Source organism: Trachemys scripta, chromosome 14 (assembly GCF_013100865.1).
Source record: "Trachemys scripta elegans isolate TJP31775 chromosome 14, CAS_Tse_1.0, whole genome shotgun sequence".
Lineage (NCBI taxonomy): Eukaryota > Metazoa > Chordata > Testudines > Emydidae > Trachemys > Trachemys scripta.
The window spans coordinates 18,296,905-18,314,109 of record NC_048311.1 but is presented as its reverse complement, the minus strand read 5'-3'; the positions used below and the strand labels follow the sequence as shown (position 1 = coordinate 18,314,109).

Genomic DNA, 17,205 nt, shown 5'->3' with positions numbered 1-17,205 from the left:
AGCATCCTTAGATTTCTGCACAAGATGCCCGAAGCATAGTTCTCCAGCAGTGGGGTTTGCAGAGCTCGCCCTGCTAATCTGTGTCTTTGCCTGTCTTGCAGTGGATGAGGGCCAGGTGGACGTCCGACCCCTGCTATGCATTTTTCGGCGTGGACGGCACAGAATGCTCGTTCCTCATCTACCTCAGCGAAGTTGAGTGGTTTTGTCCTCCGCTGCCTTGGAGAAATCAGACGGCAGCCATGCCATCCTCAAAGCCACCGCCCAGAGTGCAGGTAAGGGCAGTGAGGGTCTGTGTGCCAGTCCAGCACCCTCCTTTAGGTGTATTCTTCTGTGGGCTGCTGGATTCAACGTCTCCAGGCAAGAGATAGAGAAAGGTCACGAGCTACAAATGGTGCCTAAAGAAAATCTGTATTAGAGGGTCTATGAGTGCAAAGAGCCTTGTATTACGGATGGCGTCTATGTCCATGTCAGACTGGAGATCGGTTAGCATTTGTTTGGGTGAAACTGTGGCACTGTAAACCCCAAGACATGCATTTATCTCTAACCTTAACACTAGCCATTCTTCCAGCATCATAGTAGGGCAGTAGCACCACTACAGTAAAAGCTGAGACTAGCATAGGCCTCTTACACTGACCTGTGTTCTCCTGAGTGCACTTGATCAGTGGCACCAGTGATCAACTGCTGCCCACTTAGAGATGTTTCCATGCATGGATGTAAGTTTCTGTAGCCTGCAGTACCAGGGAAAGAGTTTATTTATCCTTGGGGGAGCCAGCAGATAATCAGGAGACCCCAGTCGGTTAATGGGATGGGGAACACTGAAGTTTTGCTCTGGCATAATCCCTATGGGAGATTTTAAATGCTTCACCTGCCAAATCTTTCACATGAAGATATTGGAGCTCTCAGCTGTCAACATGGCTCTGTAATTTCAGGAATGGAGTTTCCGTTTACTTCCAGGGTCCCATGGACACTTCTGGAGGAAACTGTATGGCCCAAAAAGAAGTCCCACTTAGCCATAGGTTGGGCGGCCTAGGCTCCCACCTAAAGCAGGACTGTCCTGAAGTTGAGACTCTTCTCTTGCTCTCCTACTGGGCTCCTCTAATCTCACTTCGCTCCCTGCAAGGCCCAAGACCCATTCCAGTTCTGCAAGTCTGTTCTTCTCTCTGACTGTCTTCTGACACAGCCAAAGTGGGGAGCTGATGCCCATCAAGGGTGCAGTTCCTTCTGTGTAACACTTAAGGGCTGACCTTCCCTTACTATTCAGACACCTTGCCCATGTGTTTCGGACAGATCAGCGAAAGGATGACTGTACTTGCTCCAGGAAAGGAGCCAGCCAGGCCAGTTTCAGATGGGGTTGTACTCAGCACAGCTCAGCTGTGCCTTCACTGCTGCTATCCGTACTATTGCGGCTACACTGCTATTTCTCCTAACACTAGCATGATGAGAGGTTAAATGAATACACGAGCAGGGGAATCACACCCCGGCTCGTCATGTAGACATAGCCTAAAAAGCAGACTCTCTTTTTTTTCCTAGGCAGCTTTTCGGAGCAACCTCTCTTACCTCCTTGAGCTGATCGGGAGTGGCAAGGAATCCTTGATCTTCATGAAGAAGAGAGTCCGGCACTTGGCCTCACAGTGGCTTCTGGCCACCCAAAGCCTGGCGCAGAAACTGAAGGGCAGACGGAGGGATCAAAAACAGGTGAAAGATGAACGTAGGGAAAATTAGTCGTGGGCTGACGAGTCCTTTGCATTTGCCTCCAGAACCGGTTGCACTAACTGTAGAGCAGTAAACTGGAGGCTGTTCAGGGTAAATGGGAAAGGGCACTTTAGTGTACGGAAATCCCCTTCACGTCTAGCCTGTGTCCATTGGGGAAATGAGTTTGGTTGGCCTTAGCGGATCATATGTAAGACTCCTAACTACCTTCAGAACACCTCAGCCCCCAGCTTCTGCTGAGCTGAAAGCCAGACTGAGTGGCTGGTATGGATTCGGTAGCCACATACTGCTTGTGCCTTTGGAGATTGCTGGGAAGACGGCGATAGGTGTCGTTCATGGGGAAGTGCAGACTAGATCAGCATTCCAGCCACCTGCACTAGGCTGAGCGTAGAGACAGACAATTCCAAGGCTTCTTGTTCCTTGCGTAAGTCACTCACCGATCCTAAAGTCCATGGGCTAAATGCTGAAGCACGTTCTCATTCATCATTCAGGCAAAACTCCTACTGTAGTCAATGGTCCTGATTCCAACTGGTGCTGAGCATCCACAATGCCCATTGAAGTCCGTGCGGGCAGCAGGAGCTGGCCACCTCTGAAGAGCAGGCTTCTTGCTTTGATGCCAAAACATGGATTTAGTTGGGTGCCCAAGTTTGGAAGAATCAGCCTGAGAGTTTTGCCTGGGTGAAGACTGAGTAAAACCCGAGTGAGGACCTTAGAGTTTGGCTCCCTGCGTAGTTTCTGTTGCACACCGTCCTCATGTCTGTGTGCTGCCTACACAGCCACATTCCATGTTGCCTGGGCCACAAGAGCATCATCCTCTCTCCTTCTCTCTCTAGATCTTGATTCACATCGGCTTCCTGACGGAGGAGTCAGGGGATGTTTTCAGCCCCAGGGTGCTGAAGGGGGGACCTCTGGGTGAGATGGTCCAATGGGCAGATATCTTAGCTGCCCTCTTCGTTCTGGGACACAGCCTGAAAGTCACGGTTTCTTTGAAAGAGCTGCAGAGGTAAGCACCATGTTGATGCCCAATGAAATGGTCCCAGACAGTAGAGCGGGAGTCCCCCTGGGAGCAGGCTGGCATTGTCTGATGGGCTGTTGTTTGCGAACAGGGGATGGCTGTACCTCCAGGCGTCCAAGGGTTAGTTTGAACCATTAGGCTGTGGCTCTTGGAATTGCTGTGTGAGATCCCATAGAAATGTCTATAGCAGCCAGATGCTTCACTTTGTTTTCCCATTGTCCTCACATTCAGGTCTCTCTGTCGTACCCTGCCACTCTCCTGGAAAGCGGTGTAGTCTGGAGGATGAGGAGTCAGGGCCCCAGGGTTCTATTCTCAGCTATCACAGATGTATTGTGTTATCTTGCTCCATTTGCTTCCAGCTCTTTGTGCCTCTGTTTCCCCATATGTAAAATGGCTGTAGTACTCTCTACCTCCCTCACATGGGCATCGTGAGGCTCAGTGAAGATTTGTGAGATTGTCGGATGAAAGACTCTGCAAAGCATGACGCTACGTGTGCTGACTTAGGCCTTGCCTGGGAATTCACCCTGATTTCAGCACTGTAAACCCTTAGTGCAGACAAGCAAAGCCATGGTTTGCACTAGTACAGTTCATCCTGGCTTCCAGCAGGGGTGAGCAGCTGCACTGCAAATCCTGGCTTATAATAGTTTACACTAGGGCCTTCCACTGATACAATTGCACCATAACTGGTCTAGGGTTGCCAGTTGTGCTTGGATGTATTCCTGGAGGTTTCATCGCATGACATAGTTTTTAATTAAAGATTAATTGTTAATTCCTAGAGACTCCAGGACAATCCTGGAGAGTTGGCAACCCTAGACTGGGCACCAGTGGTTGAACTCCCCAATGTAGACAAGGCTGGAGACATCCAAAGGCAGATCCTCAACTGGTGTAAATGGTCATAGCTCCAATGGAATAAACCAAAAGGGCACTTTCCTGTACACTCCTGGGTCAGACTCCTGTGAGCTTTACCTCCCATTGCTCCACGCCAGTTATACCAGCTGAAGATCTGCCCCCTGTATTACCCTAGCACTAATCATCAGTCCCTGTGGTTGTCGGTGAGCAGCTCCCTGCCGTGCCAGCAGCTCGCCTTCTCTCACTTTCTCCTGTCCTCCGCCTGCACTGGGCAGAGGAGCCAGCCTCTGTCCAAGGGTCACTCTTGTGAGTCTGGTTATGTATGAGGCCCAGGCTTGCTCCGGGTTCACCCCCAGGAGCTAGCAACTTCTCCTTCAAGCACCAGCTCTGCATCATGTCCTTCAGACAGTGGGAGAGGACAGCGGGGGTTAGTGGACTGAGGTGTGTAGAGCAGAGAGACTATGGTCCAGGAGTAAATCATACTTGTGTAAATCAGGAGTAACTCCACTGAAGCTGGTTGAGTTACTTCGGTGTAAAATTAGTGTAAAGGAGAGGCGAATGAGGCCTTTTATGGTTTCTGAATTAACCTCATGCTAGGGAAAGATTCTGGCCGGACCTCTTGGGAGGCCCTGGGAGGTGAAGCTCACCAGGGGTCTGGCCCAGGAGAACACAGGATAGTCCCCCTTTGGTTGTTTCAGACTCAGATTTCATTCGCAGTTAGAATCTTTCCGAACAAAGCCCCCAGAATAGCCGATATTAGAGCGGATGCAGGTGTGCTGCAGGCCGGCTTGCTCCTCCCACTGTGCCATGGACATTTCAGTTCCAGTTTGTGTCTCCGGTGACTTTACTGGCATTGTTTTAAAGGCAGTAGCTCCATGCTCGTTAAGCCCATTCCTTCCTTCCTTCCCTTCTTCCTGCTGAAGGAGGAAAGCACGGCAGCTGGTGTGAGCTGTCAAAAATAGCACAAGAAGCTCAAGGGCAAAGCAAGGTGAACAGCTGCAAAAGAATCTTTGAAAAGAATTTTTAAGTACATGAGAAGCAGGAAGTCTGCCAAACAGTCAGTGGGGCCACTGGATGATCGAGGTGCTAAAGGAGCACGCAAGGAAGAGAAGGCTGTTGCGGAGAAGCTAAATGAATTCTTTGCATCAGTCTTCACTGCAGAAGTTATGGGGGAGATCCCCGCACCTGAGCCATTCTTTTTAGGTGACAAATCTGAGGAACTGTCCAAGATTGAGATGTCAGTAGAAGAGGTTTTGGAACAAATTGATAAATTAAACAGTAATAAGTCACCAGGAGCAGATGGTATTCACCCAAGAGTTCTGAAGGAACTCAAACATGAAATTGAAGAACTACTAACTGTGGTATGTAACCCATTGCTTAAGTCAGCCTCTGTACCAGATGACTGGTGAATAGCTAATGTAATGCTGATTTTTAAAAAAGGCTCCAGAGCGGATCCTGGCAATTACAGGCCAGTAAGCTTAACTTCAGTACCAGGCATATTGGTTGAAACTATAGTAAAGAACAGGATTATCGGACAGATAGATGAACATGATAAATTGGGGAAGTGTCAACAGGCTTTTGTAAAGGGAAATCATGCCTCACCAATCTATTAAAATTCTTTGAGGGGAGGTCAACAAACGTGGACAGAGGTGATCTAGTGGATATAGTTTATTTGAACTTTCAGAAAATCTTTGACAAGATCCCTCACTAAAGGCTCAAAGGAAAGTAGGTGGTCCTGGGATAAGAGGACCTCTCATGGATCAGCAACTGGTTAAATGATAGGAAACAAAGGGTAGGAATAAATGGTCAGTTTTCACAGTGGAAAGAGGTAAAGAGGGGGTCCCGCAAGGATCTGTACTGGGACCCGTGCAGTTCAGCATAGTCATAAATGATCTGGGAAAAGGGGTAAACAGTGAGGTGGCAAAGTTTGCAGACAATAAAAAATTACTCAAGCTAGTTAAGTCTAAAGCTGACTGCGAAGTGTTATAAAGGACCTCACAAAATGGGGTTGGCAAGAAAATGGCAGAGGAAATTCAATGTTGATAAAAGCAGAATAATGTACATTGGAAAATGTAATTCCAACTATACATACAAAATGAAGGATCTAAATTAGCTGTTGCACTCATTGTAGATAGTTCCCTGAAAACATCTGCTTAATGTGCGGCGGCAGTCAAAGAAGCTAACAGAATGTTAGGAATCATTAGGAAAGGGATAGATAATAAGACAGAAAATATCATAATGCCACTAGATAAAGCCATGGTAGGCCCATATCTTAATTACTGCATGCAGGTCTGGTTGCCTCAATCTCAAAAAAGGTATATTAGAATTGGAAAAGGTACAGAAAAGGGCAATAAAATTATTAGAAGTATGGAACAGCTTCCATATGAGGAGAGATGTAAAAGGACTGTTCAGCTTAGAAAAGAGACGACTAAGGGAGGATATGTTAGAGGTCTATAAAATCACGACTGGTGTGGAGAAAGTGAATAGAGAAGTGTTATTTACCCATTCACAAAGTACAAGAACCAGGGTTCACCCAATGCAATTAATAGGCACAGGTTTAACACAAACATAAGGAAGTACTTCTTCACACAATGCAGTCAACCTGTGGAACTCATTACCAGGGGATGTTGTATCAGTTAAAAGTATAACTGGGTTCAAAAAAGAATTAGACAAGTTCAGGGAGGATAGGTCCATCAATGGCTATTAGCCAAGATGATCAGGGATGCAACTATATGTTCCATATGTCCCTAAATCTCTGCCTGCCAGACACTGGGACTAGATGATGGGATGAATCACTTGATAATTGCCCTGTTCTGTTCATTCCCTCTGAAGCACCTGGTACTGGCCACTGTCAGAAGACAGGATATTGGTCTAGATGAAGCATTAGTCTGACCCAGTATGGCTGTTCTTATGAATCAACCCCTCATTGGTCAGCCTCTCAGCTGCAACTTCAAGTTGGATCCTGCTCCAATGGAAGCCCCTGGGTTATTTGCCGTTGCCATTGATGGGTACAGGATCAGGTCCTTTCTGCAGAGCAACACAATGTGTCAGAGCGGGAACTCTGGGGGTGTGGATAAGACTCCTTCTGGAGCTGTGTGGGTGGGATTTTCAAAAGTTTTATTACACTCTCCCATCGGAAACCACTGTAAGGCTCCCGCTGACTTGGATGGGAGCAGAGTTAGACCAATGCTGAGCAGTTTTGAAATCCCACATCTGGAAGTTTTCCACCGTTACTGCACTATTCAGACTCCATAACCCAGATGTTGGCCGAGTCAGTTCCATGTCTGGGCAATAACCTCAGCCTTTTGCCCCCAGCTTCCATGTAGAAAAGCCCCAGAGATTTTGCATTCACTTCTGTAGCCCCGTTTGGTAGTAGAATTGCCCTTCTGGACTCATCATGAGTCGGCGAGAGGCATTTTCGACATGAGGGGGGTGAGGAACTCCAGCATGGCAAAGAGCTGGCAAACCAAAGACACAGAGTAGGCTGCAAACTTCACAAGCCCACCACACAACACTGCCAGGTCAGAGTTACTGCTTCAAAGCACTGGGCGACCTCTTTGGACAAGCCCTGGATTGGGGTGATGGGAACGGAGACCTGTGACAGCACCAGAAATGTCTTCTGAGCATGCCAGGCCTCATTCTCTTTTAAGAGGCCTTAAAAAGCAAATGCCATTTAAGCCAGAGTGGCATAAAGAGGCCATAGTGTAAACAAGAATTGGGCCCACCAGATTTCACTCAATGGGTCTTCTGGATTGTCAGCGGCACTGAGTGACTAAAGTGTCTTCTAAAATCAGGCCAGTGGACATTAGAGATGGAAAAGAGCTATTTGTTCATGTAGCTTGGCCCCTTCACAAATGTCAGATTGTTCACTGAAGTACATTATATAGGGCTTTGTGCAGTATAATTTCAAATTACTCAAGTGATGGGGCCTCGCAACTTGATATCTAGGATCCATTCATTTTGCAAGGATTAGTTGATCTTCTGCTCTGAGACATTCTCTTGAGCCGCCCTGTCTCAGTGTTAGTCATTCATTTGTTAGTAATGCATGTTTATTGGCAGGGGGGAAATGTGATCTTTGCAAACAGGGCTGGGGAGGGACAAGGGGTTCTAGCATTATACATATATCACAACTAGAGCTGGGTGAAATTTTTCACACAAAGCATTTATTCGATGAGGAATGCAGTTTCTGTTGACCCAAAACCGTGCGTGAGTTTGACACAAATAGTTTTGGCCATTCACAAAACGGCCAGAAGAGGGAGTGGAGGGGGGCGCTATTGTGCTCCGTCCCACTTCCCCTGCGCTTATCGTCCATCGATTAGGGCACTCACCTGAATGCTGGGAGATGCAGGTTTCAGTTTCCCACTCAGGAGCAGACCCGGTACCACCTTTTTTCAATTCACTGAAAATTCCAAAAAGTTTCAGATTCAATCTTCAATTTTTCCCCCCAATTTTTTTTTTGGAAGTGCCACCGAACCAGAAAATCAATTATTCGCCCAGCTCTAATCACCACTGATGCAGCTGCGTCATCAGCTGGCCCTTTGGAGAACCGCTCTGTAGAACATCTCAATGTTTCCCCCTACAAAGTGACCTGGACTCACTGGGTGAATGATAGTGAATATATGATGAAGGCAGGGGTGATGCAAAGAAAAGAGACAAAAACAAGCAACCCCCAAAGTCACTCCATTGACTGATTAGTGTGTGGGCAGCGCTAAGCAGGAGCGCCGCCAGCTTTTCTGCCGCCCTAGGCAGCGGAAGGTCCCGCCCCGAAATGCCGCCCCCACAGAGGCTGTGGAAGGTCCCGCCACCGAAATACCCCCACGGTCGCCGCCCCCCAAAATGTAGTGCCCTAGGCGACCGCCTAGGTCGCCTAATGGGTTGTGCTGGCCCTGGCGCTAAGCCAGCATCCACTGCAGAACCAATCCATGGTGAAAAGTTTATTGGGGCAGGGCGAAGGGGTAGAAAAAATGCAGCATTCAGAATTAACGAACAGAATTAGCTCCCGACTAATTAGCTTAAAAAAATAATAGTCCTGCAAAGCCCAGCGGCTTTTCAAAGCAGCATGCACAGATCACAAAATCTTCAGGTTATCAGGCGCACTCTGTGCTGTGCTAAATCATCCTCCTAAAGAATATCTGTATACTCAAGAGTGATTGAAGTTAATGCCAATTTTTTTTTGTAATGAAGAGCTTGCTCTTCTGGGTAATGACAAGAAACAGCGAGCTGAGTCCTGGCGGGGTTTACAAGAAGTTTGTTTTCATCAGCGGGGGACTCAGACAGAGCAGCGGGCATCGTAATCCATCATTTTTTGCCATTCTACAGAGCCTGGTGGCTTCGACATCCATTAGCACTGACAAAATCCCCTGTTCTAAACTGACTCTAGTGCCTCCCCTGAGACTACTCTGAATGAAGCTGTGAAGAACAGCTACCAGTCAGCCAGGCCGTGGTTCCCCATCTCAGCTGGGCTTGGGAGCACAGAGCTCCCGTATTCTTGTCAGCAAGTTAAAGAAGTATGGGCTGGATGAATGGACTATAACGTGGACAGAAAGCTGGCTAGATCGTCGGGCTCAATGGTAGTGATCAACGGCTCCATGTCTAGTTGGCAGCCGGTTTCAAGTGGAGAGCCCCAAGGGTCAGTCCTGGGGCCGGTTTTGTTCAATATCTTCATTAATGATCTGGAGGATGGCGTGGACTGCACTCTCAGCAAGTTTGCAGATGACACTAAACTGGGAGGATTGGTAGATATGCTGGAGGGTAGGGATAGGCTACAGAGGGACCTAGACAAATTAGAGGATTGGGCCAAAAGAAACCTGATGAGGTTCAACAAGGACAAGTGCTGAGTTCTGCACTTAGGACGGAAGAATCCCATTCACTGTTACAGACTAAGGACCGAATGGCTAGGCAGCAGTTCTGCAGAAAAGGACCTAGGGGTTACAGTGGACGAGAAGCTGGATATGAGTCAACAGTGTGCCCTTGTTGCCAAGAAGGCTAATGGCATTTTGGGCTGTATAAGTAGGGGCATTGACAACAGATCGAGGGACGTGATCATTCCCCTCTATTCGACATTGGTGAGGCCTCATCTGGAATACTGTGTCCAGTTTTGGGCCCCACACTACAAGAAGGATGTGGAAAAATTGGAAAGAGTCCAGCGGAGGGCAACAAAAATGATTAGGGGGCTGGAACACATGACTTATGAGGAGAGGCTGAGGGAACTGGGATTGTTTAGTCTGCAAAAGAGAAGAATGAGGGGGGATTTGATAGCTGCTTTCAACTACCTGAAAGGGGGTTCCAAAGAGGATGGATCTAGACTGTTCTCAGTGATACCTGATGACAGAACAAGGAGTAATGATCTCAAGTTGCAGTGGGCGAGGTTTAGGTTGGATATTAGAAAAAAAAATTTCACTAGGAGGGTGGTGAAGCACTGGAATGGGTTACCTAGGGAGGTGGTAGAATCTCCTTCCTTAGAGGTTTTTAAGGTCAGGCTTGACAAAGCCCTGGCTGGGATGATTTAGTTGGGAATTGAGCAGGGGGTTGGACTAGATGACCTCCTGAGGTCCCCTCCAACCCTGATATTCTATGATTCTATATTCTATGATTCTATGATTCTGGCTGCAAAAGTGCGTACCCTTTTTTCTCTGCGGTAAAATACAGCTTGGAACTGGGACTGCTGTCTCTGAATGGATTTTATTGTGGGGCAGCCAAGTCAAAAAGGAACTTCATCTTGACCTGCATGGCTTATCTTCCTCCTGAGACTGATTTGTTGCCTAAGCTTGTCACCTTTTGGTCTCCTCTTTCCAATATTGGAAACCAGCACAGCTTCTCTCCTCTGGCCTGGACATTCAGGGCATATATTCCAAAGCAAGTGTAAATGCCACTGGATGGCTCCTCCAGCAGAGGGTGCTCTAAGAACAGCACTGCAGGCACAATCCCTGTCAGTGCGAGTCTGGCACATCACGTGCAAGGGACTGCACACGTGGGAGCCAGCAGGGTTCCAGACACTGGCTCCCTGCAGAGTGCTGTTTGCCCAGGACAATTCCTTACCCATGTCCGATGGGCCGAAAGGACACAGATAATTGCTGTCCTTGGGAATGGGTTATTCATGTAAAATCCAGAGGGGTCTAGAGAGGCAGTTTCATGCTGTTAGTTAGGAGCCAAGGTGCAGGCTGAGCCTTCTCGGGAAGCAGTGTATTCATTAGCATTATAATGAATGATTTCTACTCGTGTCAGTTAATTAAACTGCTGGTTCTTTGTCTAGTGCCCACACTGCGCGAAGTGCATTGCAGACAGGTATGAAGGCGGGATCATGACAAGGCCTCTACCCAGAAATGCTTCAAGCTAAGGGCTAGGTTGTGCACAGTGTGTCTTGTGCGCAGGGTTTGTGCATGTGCGATCACAAGGAACCTTTGCCCCCTGCACACCCTTCACAACACCCAGGGGCTGTCAGTGCACGGGGGCTGCTCCAGGCATGTGTGCTGTGGGTGCAGATTGCCTCAACGGAGCTGAGGAGGAGCAGGGAGGAAGCCGGGGAAGGGATCGGTGGAAGGGCAGGACAGGGCCCAAGCAGCAAGCAAAGCAGGTGGTTTTCCCAGCAGCATTTCGAAAGCGGGGCGGGAGAGAGGTGTGGGAGGACAGAGGGGAGAAGGCTGCAGTTGTAGAGGCGAGGGGTGATTGGAGCTTGGCCAGGGGCATTGGCACTGGGGGTGGGAGGGATGGACACTGGAGATGTTACAGAGAAAAAACCTCCCAGATATGGCAACAGCACCTGTGTGAGGGAAGGAGAGATCAGAGTCAGGATCTGCCCCGGGGCCAGGGGTCGGATACAACACTTACCCAGCAGAGAGACACAGGCGTACCCCCATGCCGGGGAAAGAGGCATGGGCAGTAGAGCTCCCTGCAGCCCAGCAGGGCTGCAAAGAGACTGACATTTAGTGCCTGCTGCCCCTCACCTGATCTGGGTCAGGGATCTCCAAGCTCCATACCTCTGTGTAGCAGGAGACAGAGGCCACTGGAATGCTCCTCCGCACCACAAAAACTTTGACAGGCAAAGAGAGGAGGACTAATGTGCACTACAGACCCCTTCCCTCTTGCAGGGCACAGCATCCCCTGAGGCTCAGCCCATAGCGTGCTGGCTCAGCTAGGGTAACTACTGTGAGTGTCCCTGGTGGGAAAACAACGTACCCTCTCCTAGTCCAGGGCAATGGCCGAAAGAAGCCTGTGTCTGCACGTTATAATTTATCTCCAGTCCATGCAGAGCAGTTAGTTCTCCTTGTCATCATCCCCACCAGGAGGGGGAACCCCTCCCCTTTGGCAGTCGTTTTCTCTGCCAGGACTTAATTTTCTGGTGCCGCCAAGTCCGCTCGAGCTGATGCTGGACTCTGCTGTTGCAAGCAGCTTCTCTGAGCAGCGGCTCTGAAAAGAATAATTTTTCCTGCCCCTCTCTTAATTTGCTGCAGGGCTGGCATTGTGTAGCAGGGAGTTTGAGAAATCTTTCCTCTTGTCACATGTAAAAGCCAAGAGAAAACCACTGGATTGAGTGGAGCCAGCGAGCCATTTCTGTGTTTTCTAGCTCTTTCTAGAAACTTCCCCGCTGTTACTTCTGTTCTGGGCTGTGTGGAGGATCTGAGGAATGCTTAGAAAAGCCTTTGCTGATACAGGCAATGGGAAGCTGAATAGAATACTTAGGGTTAATAATACATGATACTAATAAATAATTGTGGGGCTCAGTTGGGTCTTTAGGACCAGCTGTGGGTAAGGGGGTGTACAGACTGTACCATCCCAGGAGTAGCCCCGGAGCCACATTGGGACTCAGAGTCACCCCTCTGAGGCACAATTCCCTCCCTTGCTCCAAGGGTTAGTATTTTGATCTGATCCATGCTGGAGGACCATAGCACCCAGGTGGAGTCCCACTGAAGTCGGTGAACAGATACCAGAGTCCACACACACGGATCAGATCACAGAATCAGGACCTTAACGGGGTATGAATGGCCAACTTAGTGATGGGGTATTGCGGCTGGTTCCTGACTGGGTAACACTCTGAAGAGGAGAATAATGGATGGTGACTAGCGAATGGTGACTAACCTAGAAAAATGCCCTGCCCCGTGAATTTTTGGACAAATATTAATTTGTGCTAAAAGCCATATAACTCCTGGGATTCTCAGATATTTTCACAACTAAACTGGTGATCATCAAAATACCTGTGAACCCGCCAGCTCCAGGAGCCAGATCCGGCTCCCACTAAAGTCAATGAGAGACTTTCTGTTGACCTCCGTAGGAATGGGATCGGGTCCTAGATGACGCAATCAGCCATCTTATAAGAGAGACGGCATAGTCTAATGGAAAGGGCACTTTGCTGGGTGCCAAGAGACGTGGTCCTATTCCTGGCTTTGCTATTGGCCTGCTATGTGACCACAGGCAAGTCACTTCATCTCTCTGGGCTTCTGTTTCCCCTCACACCCTTTGCTTGCTTTCCTAGATTAAAGGGCCAGAAGGAACCATTGTGATCTTTCTAGTCTGACTTCCTGTTACAACACAGGCACTAAGACTTCCCTGAATTAATTCCTGCTGAAGCTAGAGTGTATCTTTTAGATATGCCTTGTTTCTTTAAGCCATAAGCTCTTTGGGGCAGGGACTGTTTCTTACTGTGTGTTTGTACAGCACCTAGCGCTGTGGGGCCCTGATCTTGGCAGAGGCCTCAAGGTGCTACTGAAATACAAATTTAAAAAAAGGGCTCATTTTTTTCACATATAGCTCCTCCAGATCCTTGAGTCATGCTGCTCACTCTTAGCAGAGGCTACTTTTCCTCCTGTACTTCAATTATATGCAGGTGTTTCTCTTTTCCCCTCCTTTGCATTTCTCATTGAATTTCTTAGCTTACCTCTTATGCATCCTGACAGGCAGGAGGCGAAACATGCATAATTATCCGGTGGCTTATAGGGCGGTTGTTAGACGTATTATAACATCAGCCACAATTTGCAGCTCCCAGGAACAAAAGCGAAAGCATCAAGCCAAATCAATTAGTCACAAGTTTCCTTCCCCATAACTTGCATCTTGTGTATGTAAAGCAGTCAGAAGGGGACACGAGCGCTTCTGGTAACGTCTTCAGATGGAGCCAAGACGGAAACAAACTGGGCCATGCAGAAGAGCAGAAGAGCGAAGAATGGGCCTGATTCTCATTGTTCCTGAAGCCTTTACATTGCTCTGGAGACTTTGTGGAGATAAGAATCAGGCCCATTGGGTGTGTGACTGCTCGGTGGGGGTGGGGAGAAGGGCGATTCCTTCTGAAAAGCCCAGTTTGCTTGTTAATGAGGCGGCTTGTGAGTGCATGTTGGTAAGTTGCAAGTAATGTTTTTCAAGCCTAGCTTTCATGCTGCACGCCTCCCGGCCAACCTCTGAAATAATTGTTGGATGTGCGTAGCATGTCTCTCTCTTCCTCCTCCAGACTCACTCACTGCATTCCGTTTAGCGCCCATGATTCCTTGGTATCCTGTGCTAGCAGGAAAGGATTCACACGGGTGCTGACTTCATTTGCTTTCCTTTCCGGCATGGCTCATGAGTTTTATGGGTCTCGTCCTCAAGGGAAGAGGGGTAGAATGGGACAGCCAAGTGCTACAGGGAATGGGGACCATAGGGTTAAGACGGCTATTTCCACAATAGGAAAAAAAGAAGTGGATGGTTGGAAATGTAGCTTTTAACCTAAAAGAGTCTGGAGTTATCTGTGAGATTTCCAAACATGCCTAAATGACTCAAGGGTATGTCCTGGGGTGGCTGGCCCTTTAAGGGGAGGAGGGCCCAACCTCGCCTGTGACTGCTCAGTACCTCTCAGTGGAGACTGATCAGATGATTATAAAATCCTGCCAAGTAGCCCAGATGGGGAGAGAGTTTCCAGGACAAGGAAACTCTGGCAGGAAGGAGATCAAAGGGGAAGAGGTGGGGAGGAAGAGGAGATATAGATCTAGAAAGCAGGTTGGCTCCTCTGGGAGGCCCTCGAGCAGGGTGACTCTCAGGCAAGTGCAGAGAAGAATGGGAATCTGTAGAGAGTATGCTAGCCCCTGCAGAAGACCCCTGGTCGGGTGGAAGGATTGCATTTATGTGTTCAGTGCTTTGCACCACAGAGCAGATCAGTATTTAAGTGGTTAACTGCAGTAAGATCAAAAGGTTTCGAGCATGTGAGCAGTGTCTATGACTCAGTTCCTGGGAAGTGTCCCAGTGAGCCAGAGGGTGCGGTATATTCCATTTCTGCCACTGGCTGGGGTAGCCAGAACATCTGCATATCCTTCTCTGAAAGGATCTCCATTGTCTGTCTGACTTCCAGATGTTTGGGTTACTTGCCCTGGAAGTGCATAGTGCTACAGAGCTTGCTCCCGGCATGATTAGAGTTTGGGGTATAATAGAAGGGGGAGTTATATGCTAACCATAAAAGAGTAGCACAAAAGTATGGGAGAAATCCAACTGTGTGACTCTCTGTGCAGGGCTGCATTTCACCCTAAGGCCCAGCTCTTCAGCTGGTGTAAGTCAGCATAGCTCCATTGACTCCTGAGTTACACCCGTGAGAGTCCGGCCCTAAACTGTCTCCATTCGCAGAGCTGTCCACTTGCCAGTGCTGAATTGCCATAGCAGTATTATTCAGAGATAATCTTATCACACAATGGCACATTGTGATAACCTCCGTGGCTCCTTCAGGGATATCGCTGCTCCCTTTCCTGGCCAGATACAGCTGTTTTCATTGTGTAGGCCACATGTCAACAGAGCCACAATGACATATTTCCAAAATGAAGAGCGTATACATCAAAATGAAAGCCCTGCAGGCTAGGATAATTGCAAAAGCTGTTTCCTATAATTAGAGAGGCCTCTCTGTTTCTGTGTCTAGGTAGCTAGGTAGATTTATTGACAGCTCCCACCCAAGGAATGCAGATAAACAGTCTTGCCATTGTCAATAATAAAAAGGAGTTATTCCTTCCACCTTTGTGGTTCCATTCCATAAGAGAGGGAGGAGCCTGAATTAGCAGGAATCATTGAGCTGTTAAATTGCACTTCTTCATGAAATATGTTTATTTTGTACCAAATGATAGTTCACTAACTGGGTCCTTGGCAGCTGCAAAAACCTCTGCTTATAAAAGTGATAAGAGTCTTATTATATAATTATTGTGTTGTTTATATAGTGATTGCATGGGGTACATCGTCTATACAAAGAGCAGTCTTCATGTTCGTCAAACACCATTCAGCATCTGAGCACAGGTTCTTTTCTCTCACACACAGCAACCTTTGCTAATTTGGCATATAGCAGTGGGAATGGAAGCATGCCAATGAGGCGACTATTTCTGGTATCAAAGACTTAGAGAAATCAGGTGTGTTAGAGGCAGCTGGCGTGGGAGCCCCTTGTTAAAAATTCTGCCACCAAAATGAAAGGAGGGCTGGGTTTTCCCTAATTCTGGTGGTGTTTACCCCACTCCCAGCATGCTGCTAACTTATTCATCTCTGCCAGACACCGCTTATCCCTGCAGCTCAGAAAAACACGGCCTTTGCAATGCTGCAGGTTGCACCAAGTGTCAGTCTTCTCATAACACTCTCCTGGGGAAGTGATTCCCCTACAGCAGCTGCAGCCCCCTTTCAAAGGACACAAGATGAACTGGAGACTGGGCTATCCACGTACTTGGTAGGGCTCTCATTACTCAGGTGAGTAATCCCAGCTCAAGCCTTACATTGGCTCTATATTTTCCAGGAACAAAGTCTAACTGCTTCCAGCAGGTGGCGCTGAATATGAGTTTGTTTGTCCAGGGACGATTCTTCCATCATTGGCTCTAGCTTTGAGAGAACAGTTTTTTCCTTAAACCAGGGAAACGAATGAATCAATTACTCCCTCACTTTGTCTCTTTGCCAGTGTGTGGGGGACAGGATTTATCACAGGCTAAGAAGGAGTTAAAACACTGGTGGTGCATCACTGATGGGAATATATTGTGCAAATGGAGATGCTTTTGTTATGTGGATTGCTTTAAAAATAAGCAAGGTACCAGGCATTAAAAAAAAAACCCCTCAAGTTCATAATGACCTTTTTAGCAGCAATCATAGAGCTGGGATCAAAAGACCACACAGTGGGGATATTTATGCTGGCAAACTCCAGTTCAAATGGATTGTGACTAGTTTTGCAGAAAACACCAGATGTGCTATTTAAGTTAACCCGGCGTGCCTTTTATCCATTGGTTAGAGTTACTGTGATGTGCTCCACTCACTGTTCTCTAGTGCAGTGGTTCTGAAACTTTTCAGACTACTGAACACATTTCATGAGTCTGATTTGTCTTGCGTGTCCCCGAGTCTCACCTCACTTAAAAATATTTGCTTACAAAATCAGACATAAAAATACAGAAGTGTCACAGCCCACTATTACTGAAAAATTGCTCACTTTCTCAGTTTTACTATATAATTATAAAATCAATTGGAATATAAATATTGTACTTACGTTTCAGTGTATAGTCTATAGAGTAGTATAAACAAGTCATTGTATGAAATTTTAGTTAGTACTGACTTCGTTACAGACTTTTTATGTCGCCTGTTGCAAAACTAGGCAAATATCTAGATGAGTTGATGGACCCCCTGGAAGACCTCAATGTAACCCCAGGAGTATGCGTACCCCCGGTTGA

The 17,205-nt window shown here is 47.7% G+C and overlaps 1 protein-coding gene across 2 annotated transcripts in view; it reads left to right on the top strand.

The window, feature by feature from the left end:
- The window catches only part of MGAT5B (alpha-1,6-mannosylglycoprotein 6-beta-N-acetylglucosaminyltransferase B), a 172,827-nt gene that overhangs the window by 96,569 nt on the left and 59,053 nt on the right, over nt 1–17,205 (top strand). For both annotated transcript variants that reach the window (XM_034790490.1, XM_034790489.1), the window contains exons 6-8: nt 102–272; nt 1,531–1,695; nt 2,544–2,713. In XM_034790490.1, the coding sequence (XP_034646381.1) occupies nt 102–272; nt 1,531–1,695; nt 2,544–2,713 (506 nt within the window). The remainder of the gene's footprint in view (nt 1–101; nt 273–1,530; nt 1,696–2,543; nt 2,714–17,205) is intronic.